General features: G+C 42.4%; 1 protein-coding gene across 1 annotated transcript in view; it reads left to right on the top strand.

The window, feature by feature from the left end:
• Positions 1-8,184: 8,184 nt before the first annotated feature.
• PPL (periplakin) overlaps positions 8,185-10,439 on the top strand; it is a 51,784-nt gene continuing 49,529 nt past the window's right edge. Inside the window, exon 1 of the mRNA XM_075179143.1 lies at positions 8,185-8,756. Coding sequence (XP_075035244.1) covers positions 8,692-8,756 — 65 coding nt within the window. The 5' untranslated portion in view covers positions 8,185-8,691. The remainder of the gene's footprint in view (positions 8,757-10,439) is intronic.

The following is a 10,439-nucleotide window of genomic DNA, read 5'->3' as shown; positions in this document are numbered from 1 at the left end:
CTTCTATATAATATGAATTGCATTCTACTGACTAATATACAATACAGAGAGCATTCTAGTGGCCTCTATACAATACAGAGAGCATTCTAGTGTCCTCTATACAATACAGAGAGCATTCTAGTGTCCTCTATACAATACAGAGAGCATTCTAGTGACTGATATACAATACAGAAAGCATCCTAGTGGCCTCTATACAATACAGAGAGCATTCTAGTGACTCATATACAATACAGAGAGCATTCTAGTGACCTCTATATAATATGAATCGCATTCTACTGACTGATATACAATACAGAGAGCATTCTAGTGTCCTCTATACAAAACAGAGAGCATTCTAGTGACCTCTATACAAAACAGAAAGCATCTTAATGACTGATATACAATGCAGACAGCATCTTAGGGACATCTGAATAATAAGGAGAGCATTATAGTAATTAATATACAATACAGGGAACATTGTACTGACCTCTTTATAATACAAAGACATTCTTGTGACTACTAGTCAAAACACTATGTATACTAGTGACTACAACTTAATGCCAACCCTGTTCTGGGGACAACTATAAAATGCAGACTCCAAATATCTGGTGGGTTTTCAATGCAGTTTCCAAAATCTATAGTGCCTTTACAATGCAAACCCATAAAGTCTCTGGTGACTTTACTATACAGACCTCAGATGACCGGTAGCTTTAAAATGCAGAAATCCAGCCTCTCCCCTTTCCCTTCACCAAGCTGTGGTGCCTTTACTATACATACCCCCAAATAATGATTCTCTAAATAAATTACTTACACCTGATATGGTCCCACACAGTCTCCGAGCGCACTAGAGAACGGGATTGGCTGTTCTAGGACGCTGCCACACCCAGTAGATGGTTCCTAGCATGCCAATTGGTGGAAAGTTCCAAGTTCCAGACATTAACCAATCAGTCTGCGGGTACCTCTCCACACTCCGATTTGTGAATGGCCAGTGTCGTCCACCAATCAGCATGTTAGGAGTCAAGTACTGGGTATGACAACATGGCTGTATGGCTGGAGAGTGTATGGCAACGAATGGCGGCGAAGAGAAGGGCAGAAGACCTGACCGTCCTTATTGCGTTTATAATAAAACGAATAAGAACGAGTGGGGAGCATTTACACAACATAAAGATGTGTCTTGGTGCATATTTAAAGCATTGCACCTGCGGACTGCTTGCATCGTCTCTAAAGTTGCATGTGTCTTGCACTCGAGCTTGGAAAGGTGCCGTTGTTGCGTAATCACAGTACAGTAAGTGCATGCAGACGCAAGTTAAACACGCCCTGTTAATATGCGTCTTATTTTGAGTCACATGGATCTTGAAATACAATACTTATGGGGCGTAAATTTTGCACCTAACATAAAATGGTGCAAGTGTTGAAATGGATGATGATTGTATCTTGATTTTACAGACATGGAAATATTCCTAGTTGCATCTTTGCTCATACACAAACATTGCGCATCTAGTTGCAAAACTTACACTGAACCATAACAACCAATCAGACATTGGCTTTCATTGTTTAACTTGCACTTGACAAAAGTTAACTGCTGATTGGTTGGTGTCGTTCAGAGACAATGCTTCACCTAAATGCAATGTTAGCAAATTAGGCCCTATCGATGAACTGGGAGATTGCAGGAAATTCACTGGTTTTGGGGCCTAACAACTACTTAGTTGACTTGTGCTGTCATATATATACAATATATGCAAGGTAACACTGCCCTGCATTGCCAGGTACCTCAGCCTTTCTGTCAGCAAGAGGGTTATGGGTGACATTTAGGAGTTCTCTAGCAATGACTCACGTTGGACAATCCCACATGTACAACATGACCTGTACAGAATACTTCCCTTACTTAGCAGAAGATGTTGTTGACTCTGTGCGAGAGGAATGTGAATTATTTTGTGTCAGAATAGTAAAGGGATTGGTTTTGCCCTGGTACTCCTCAATATTAACCCCTTTAGTTCCACTGAGCTCCTAGTGACATCTGACGGACGGTGTTTCCATTCACTTAGGGATTGTTCCCAATGACATTTAAAGTGTGTCCCCAGTGACACGCCAAATCCTGAGGTAAAATGTGTTTGTTTTCTCACTGTGGGGTAGATTTACTAAACTGCAGGTTTGAAAAAGTGGAGATGTTGCCTATAGCAACCAATCAGATTCTAGCTGTCATTTATTTAGTACTTTCTACAAAATGACAGCTAGAATCTGATTGGTTGCTATAGGCAACATCTACACTTTTTCAAACCTGCAGTTTAGTAAATATACCCCTGGGTCAATTATAATCATATTTTCTCTTACATTGATCTTCTATACATAAAATAAAGGAGGGGGGAGGGGGGGGGGGGGTTCAGCTGACAAAAGATCCAAAACCACACAGTAATGTGCACTGGAAAGGTTGATATAGTAATTTTTTAAAAAAAATTTAATGTGAGTTTTTCATAAATTTCCTTATAGTGCATGAATTGAAAACCAGATGGAAAGTGCATAGGTGGGAGCAATACTTAGATTACATTCACCACATACCCATGTGTATGAGGGTGTGACATTGGGCAACGCTTTCCTGTAATTCTGCAGATCACCTAAATCTGTGCACATAATTCGGGAGCGTCTAGTAATATATGGGACTTAGAAAGAGGCCTCTTATGTCTTATCTTTCTTTGCGGCAAATTTACTAAGCAGGGGTTTAGTTGGCACTTTGCAAATCGTCACACGTGGCCAGAGGTTTTCTGGGCAGCACAGTGGCCTAGTGGTTAGCACTTCTGCCTCACAACACTGGGGTTGTGAGTTCGATTCCCGACCATGGCCTTATATGTGTGGAGTTTGTATGTTCTCCCCGTGTTTGAGTGGGTTTCCTCCCACACTCCAAAAACATACTGGTAGTTTGATTGGCAGTTATCAAAATTGACCCTAGTCTCTCCGTCTCTGTCTGTCTGTCTGTCTGTAAGTGTGTGTCTATATTAGGGAATTTAGACTGTAAGGTCCAATGGGGCAGGGACTGATGTGAATGAGTTCTCTGTACAGCGCTGCGGAATTAGTGGCGCTATATAAATAGATGATGATGCTCCAAACCGCTGGCGGTGTGCAGTGGTTTGCAAACAGCTAAACCGCGAAGTAGAACCGGATGCGAAACATTTGGATTTACCGCTTACATTGAACTGCAAGCCCAGGCTACTGAGCATCGGGCCCGGTACTCTATGGGGGAGGCCTAGGGGTGACATGCCTAATACTGAACAGCAGGCTGGTGGGTAATACTGTAAAATAGAGTGCAGTCACCAGTGGTACTAGCATGCACATGAACTCATAGTATTTCCCCCATAATACAATAAATTCACAGTAGTGCCCCCTGGTTTGAATGAATAAAAATGTAGCGCCTCCTTAATAAAAAAAAAACACAATGCCCTAAATTTTTCTTCCGTAATCCAATGGGAATCTAGTAAAAAGAAAAGAAAACTAAACGGAACGCGCGGACGAGCCCCCGACGCAGAATGAGTTCAGCGCCGCTGAGTACGGCTACTTAATAGCTGGGCAGCCAATCAGGAGCTGTCTCTTACCCTGCTCAGCCAATCGCATAGCGTATTCTATCTCATAGGCTATAAAGGGTGTTGAAGTAGAAATAAGTATATAAAATAAATGTGCTTTCCCATAAACGTGCACCTGAAAGATACTAATAACATCCCAATAAAATAATCGGATTACTCTTGATTCTCTTCCTGAGTACCCACAAAATTGAAGTCCTTTGGTGGGAGGAGCGATGGTGTTAAGCCCCACACAAAACAGAGAACAAAGGCCTCAATGTGCTTCTCCATCCAACGGGTATTAAATAATCTGTTCTTTGCAAATTAAGCCTAATTTTTGCATGTAGATGTATGTAACGCACCTCACTTGGTGACCCGCCTTATCTGGTGGCCCACACGTCCTTCACCTGCAGCCTTGTGGCCCGTTGGCCCTTTTCTCTACTCTACATTCTGTTGACCCCAACTTTTTTTTTTTGCTTCGCCTGGGGTCCCAGCTCTTATTGAAGAGCGTTTGAAGTTCAGTGGGTCATAAAGCAAAGAATAAGACTGAACTAAATTTACTGTTTACTCCATTAAATTGAGGTTTTATTTTTATTTTTTTTAATACACAGTAATTATCCATCCCCTGTTTTCACCATTGTCAGAAATAAATTTAAGAAAGTGCTTTTTTTTATACATGGCACAAGGTATGCTGTTATTTCAGTGCTTGTCTGCTTAAGACGTTTATTGCTAGCGTTTGTTGTTGGGAGTTTATTGGGAGCTGATTGAAGTCACTGATCACGTGTTTGTTAGCCATACATAATCATTGTATAGTGTTGGCTGCATAGCAAGTGTGTTTAATGTCCAGTGAGTTACGATTGTATTAGGATTAATATAGCATAATTCTCTGAAGTTCAACAGGAGATAAAGGAGAAGAACATTCTACCTGATATCACGGCTACAGGAGGACAAAATCCAAAACTCCATTGCGTCTTGTTACCTTCCACCTCAAACACCTGCCTTGGACACTCCTTACTGATCTGCTAGCATTGCTGATAAGATCACTTCTGATTTAATGAACCACTTGTAAACCTTGTCTCTCATTTAAATTCTCAGTATGTCCAATCTCTTCATCTGTATTACCTTGTTTTACCCACACTATGCTAATTGCTTTCCATGTCTATCCGCACCATCTTCCTCTCTGCACTCCCCTCCTACATCTCCTCCTCTGTTCCCTCCAAGCCCAATGTCCTCACCTACTTCAAGCTACTTTATCGCCACCACCTGCCAGTGCGACTATGTAGCCTCCACCTCTTCTGCTCCCCACCCGGACTGCTAAACGTAATGTTTCCTATTGTTTCTCACTGCCCCCTCCCTCTAGAATGTAAGCTCTAACAGGATCCTCCACCCAATTTCTCGCGTATGTCCAGTCTGTCTTCCTTGTTTGTTCGTCATGTCTGATGCTGAACTGTTTCTGTATATCATGCAATTTGTTCTGTTAATTGCACCCATGCATTACTCTGCTCTGTACCCATGTGCTTGTCTACTGTTTTCACGTATGTTATATGTGTTCTACTATGTCAGGCGCTACGGGATATGTGGCTCCATACAGATAAACAATTATGATTATAATAAAGGGTAAGGGATTAGGCAGGCCCGGTGTAGCACCAGTGTATTGCAAAGTTGTTGTCTATTTTTGGTTCCACTCTTCCACGGGTGGACATAAATTTTCATGGGGCACATCAAAATCAATTGGTGCAACAGTTTGACTGATGGAAGCCTGTCTGCAGGATTCTTTGTGTCTTGTCCGGCTTTTTTTTCGCCTAACTTGCAAATTCTAGTGGAAAATCTGGTCACCCAGAGGTCACATTGAATTGTCACAATCGTTTGCTATAGAATTAACATGCCTGGTGATATGTTACTAAAGATTAGTGTATATTTAATTAAACGTAGTTTTAACTGATTACTGAGATTATGGGTAAGATACGATCCTTCTGAAGGTTAGAGGGGGTGTGCATGTGTGTGTGTGTGTGTGTGTGTCTGTGTTTGTGTGTGTGGCCTTTGAGGTGTATCAGGTTATCATCATCATCATTTATTTATATAGCGCCACTAATTCCGCAGCGCTGTACAGAGAACTCACTCACATCAGTCCCTGCCCCATTGGGGCTTACAGTCTAAATTCCCTAATATAGACTCACACTCACATACAGACAGAGAGGGAGAGACTATAGTCAATTTTGATAGCAGCCAGTTAACCTACCAGGATGTTTTTGGAGTGTGGGAGGAAACCGGAGCACCCGGAGGAAACCCACGCAAACACAGGGAGAATATACAAACTCCACACAGATAAGGTCATGGTCGGGAATCGACCTAATGACCCCAGGGCTGTGAGGACGAAGTACTAACCACTAGGCCACTGTGTTACCTCTCAATGCCCAAGAAGGTGAAAAATATTTAGACACGTGACGTCAAACCCATGCTCGCCACCACCATTGTTCCCCTTTTCTCACCACATTTGCAAAAATAAAATTTAGTGAGCCAAAAATTCTGCAACCATTTGTCATAAGCAGAGTACGGGTCATGGGTGAATCATAGAAACTTTAAGTGGGTGCGGTTATGTAATATATAGCAGGTATTTATTTGGGGTGTGCCTGTATTAGTTTTTAAATATGCTTTTAAAGGAAGTATACATACATACAGCATTACATAGCACATCACACATAACAATGACTGCTTTCTGCTGCACAGCGATCACGGCTAATATCCTACGCAACAAATCACTGTCCTGGTTATACCCAGCAAATGGTGTCCATTATCAGACATGGCCAACAGCCGCCATCACCGTACCCAACAAGTCTAGCCCTGTACACGCATTAACTAGAGGATGATTATACCTGTAGGCTAAGAATGTGAGTATTTAATGTCTGTATAAGGCACCCCCTCAATGACAGCTATATATTGCACAGAAAAATTGGGCAAAAGTATGTGGACACCTGAACATCACATCTATATGTGCTTGTTGATCATCTCATTCCAAAACCATGGGCATTACTATGGAGTTGCCCCTCCACTCTTCTGGGAAGGCATGCCACTAGATTTTGGAACATAGTTGGGGGAATTCGCACCCATTCAGCCTCAAGAGCCTCACTAAGGTCGGAGACTGATGTTGGGTGATAAGATTACAATTTATCCCAAAGGTGTTGGATGGAGTTGAGGTCTGTGCTCTGTGTAGGCCTCCAAGTTCTCCACACCAACCACGGAAATCCATTGTTTCATGGACCTCTCTTGTCCTGCTGAAACATAGACAAAGTTGGAAGCACACAATTCTCTTGAATTTCATTTTTTGCTATAACATTAAGATTTCCTTTGAATGGGACTAAGGGGGGCACAGGTGAAACCGAAAACAACCCCGGTTCTCCTCCACCAAACTTCACAACTGGCAGTATGCATTCGGGTAGGAAGCGTTCTTCTGGCATCCGCCAAACCCAGGTTCTTCAGTCAGACTGCCAGATGGTGAAGCGTGATTCGTCACTCTAGAAAACACATTTCAGAATCCAATGGCGGCCCCCTTTACACCACTCCAATGGACGTCAGCCATAGCACATGGTTGATCTGAGGCTTGTGTGCGGTTGCTCAGCTATGTAAACCAAGTCCACGAATCTCCTGAGGAACAGTCCTTGTGCTTCCAGAGGCAATTTGGAACTTGGTAAATGTTGCAACGAAGGACAGACAATAATTACCCTCCACGCGCTTCAACACTCGGTGGTCCCGTTTTGTGAGCTTCTGTTAACTTAAAGAAGTCATAAGAACACGGGAACATTTGGCCTGTTTTAATGCATGTGTCATTATCGAACATTTGATTGTTTTTATTACATTGTTAGAATTGCACTTCTAAATGCACTTTCCTGTATAATGTGCACTGAGAGTCTACACAGGGACAAGAATATTGGTTATTCCAAAGTAACAAACATGAGGGAGAGGTTGGATGACAGCGAACAGATCTCTCCTGACTACTAAGGACAGATAAGACAGTACATTTAATTCTAAAACATTATATATATATATATATATATATATATATATATATATATATATATATATATATATATATATATATATATATATATATGGGCTTCAAAGATCTACCTGCTCAATCAACAAGGGTTTTGCAACCTATCACAGCATGTTTATTGTTTAGCAAACTATAGATTAATATGTATTTATACATGTCTTAAGCAATTACAGAACAATGAATAAATAATTATTGCCCTGGCCTATTTGAGAGCGTTCTGTATATTAATTTGCTTGTGTAATAAATAAACAAGGAGTGTTTCCCTCCTATTATTTGCATAGTGATGTTATTATTTAGTGTTAAGAGATCACCCAGCCATGCACCACAGCCTGGTACACCTTTGCAGTCAGGGCTAGTTTGCAGAAGCCCCTTTTACAGACAGGGCAGGTTATACAGGTTATGCCGTCCACCTGCATCCAGTCCTGCAGATGACTCACCTATTAAATCTTTCTGCTGTTACTGGTGCATTTTTAGGCTGTCAGATGTGTCTCTCTGGTATGCACCCCTCCCTCACCCTCAGCCTGGAGCTGTCACTGGAAGCCACGCCCACCCCGTACACAAGGGGGGGAGAAGGCTCACACTCCAAACACAACACACATGATTAACCCCTCTCCTGCCAGGAAGCATGGAAATGCCTGTTTAACACCACATAGCTGCAAACTACAGGAGATATTGCGCTGTCTGGTGAGCTCTGTTGCACATTCCAAAAGGCAAATGCATTCTATCCACCGACATGGACTGATTCAGTGGTGGGTCCATGGAGGGGCAGTGGTGCAGCAATGTAAGGGTTAATGCCCCAGCAGTTTGCATTGCCCCAGAGCTGCAGGAGATCACTGGATCTTCACATGCCACCCTTACTGTCACTGCATGAGAGGTGCAGTGCATACTAGCTGATCCACCCCCGCTTCCTCCTCCTCCCCAGGTATTACCAGCCCATCCAGATCACACCCCCCTCCTACCTGCTCAGCAGGATTCCCAGCTTCACTTGTCTACCTGCAACTCCCAAACTTGCAGCCAGCACCTAGGAGATACTTAGGACCTTACCCGGGGGTCCTCAGTCTGCAGCAGCACCCCAGATTCTCAGCAGCCTGTCATCCTGAGGAACCCAGAACCATGAGCTCCTTGTTCAAGAAAAGGACCATTGCCAAGTTCAGCCCGACCAATGTGCAGCCCAAAGTGTGAGTAGACTGTCTGCTAATTCACTATACTGTCACCAGTGCTCTGTGTTGTCACCTCTGATCTATATATGTCACACACTAGTGACATCTGTCCTAAATAATCTGCAATTCCCCTGTTATACATTATTGTGTTATTCTGGAACTGCATGCACATTGAGACAAAGTAACTCTCCTAAACTACAGATAGGACCATAATACTGGACAACTCTCAGCCCCTGCACAGTAAAGTAATCCAGCTACAGCAGGATCCAGTGGGTTCGTGTTTCTTACATGCACTGTGCTGAGATCCAGTGGGATCACTATGTACTGAGATCTGGTGGGATCAGGGTCTTCCTCATGCACAATATTGAGATAGTGACTGGTACTGTCTCTGGGCTGGCCAACCATTGAAAATCTATTTACTGACTGTTTTATAAAACTGTACTGTCAGCATTTTTACTGACAGGTTAGAACGCTGCTTCAAAGTTTGTAAAAGAAAAAAAAAAAGTAAAAATGGGGCTCAGGATGTTTAAATGATCATAAAATCATTCTTGCTGCACTTGTGTGTGTAACTTGTAGTTACAGGTCTGAGTTTTATTACCCACTTTTGATTGATTGGTGTAAATTTGACTTTTTTATGCTGACTGGCTATAAATTTACTGACAGTTGACAACGCTGATTGTGCTGTGTTCTAGTGACTTGTATGGTTTATTCAGAGTTCTGGTGCTCAGTGCTAATTATACTGGTGTGTGGTGTCCAGTGATGGTTATACTGGTGTGTGGTGTCCAGTGATGGTTATAGTGGAGTCTGACAATCAGTACTGGTTATACTGGATTTTGCCCACTGCTTTTAATTCTAAGTCCTTGTATAGAGTGTTGGTTATACTGAGGTCTTGCGCCCAGTGCTTTTTATATTGGGTTGTAATGTCTATTAATGGTTATACTGGGTTCTAGTAGCCAGAACTGGTTGTATTGGAATCTGGTGTCCAGTGGTGATCGGATTAGCGAGATGTAAAATGAAATGTGCACTATTTCATCATCATCATCATCATTTATTTATATAGCGCCACTAATTCCGCAGCGCTGTACAGAGAACTCATTCACATCAGTCCCTGCCTAAATTCCCTAACATACACACACACACACACACACACACTAGGGTCAATTTGTTAGCAGCCAATTAACCTACCAGTATGTTTTTGGAGTGTGGGAGGAAACCGGAGCACCCGGAGGAAACCCACGCAAACACGGGGAGAACATACAAACGTCTCACTATTCGTATTTTAACCATTGCTGACTGACCATCTTTGAAGTCTGGAAACAGGATCAGCCTTCATTCTCTTTCCTTTGAGACACCATATAATTATTCTTAATGAGTGCAAGTTCTGCGGCACAGATAGCTGCTAACCATGTGTACACCACTGAGTGTATTAAAGCTTTTATCACATCCACCCAACTATGTCTTTGGTTTATATCCTTGTACTTCCCACATTGAATGTGTTGTGTTTACACAAACCCTGCACCTGTATTTCATTAACCTCCATCCTGTGTGTAATTATGCAAGACACTCCCAAGCCCACCCTAGGAGATTCAGTATTCCCGAGCTCACCCTAGGAGATTCAGTATTCCTGAGACCACCCTAGGATATTCGATATTCCTAAAACCACCCTAGAAGATTTGGTATTCCTGAGCTCACCCTAGGAGA

Source organism: Mixophyes fleayi, chromosome 7, assembly GCF_038048845.1.
Source record: "Mixophyes fleayi isolate aMixFle1 chromosome 7, aMixFle1.hap1, whole genome shotgun sequence".
Taxonomy (NCBI): domain Eukaryota; kingdom Metazoa; phylum Chordata; class Amphibia; order Anura; family Limnodynastidae; genus Mixophyes; species Mixophyes fleayi.
Note: the sequence above shows the minus strand (reverse complement) of the source record. Positions and strands in the feature narration are given on the sequence as shown.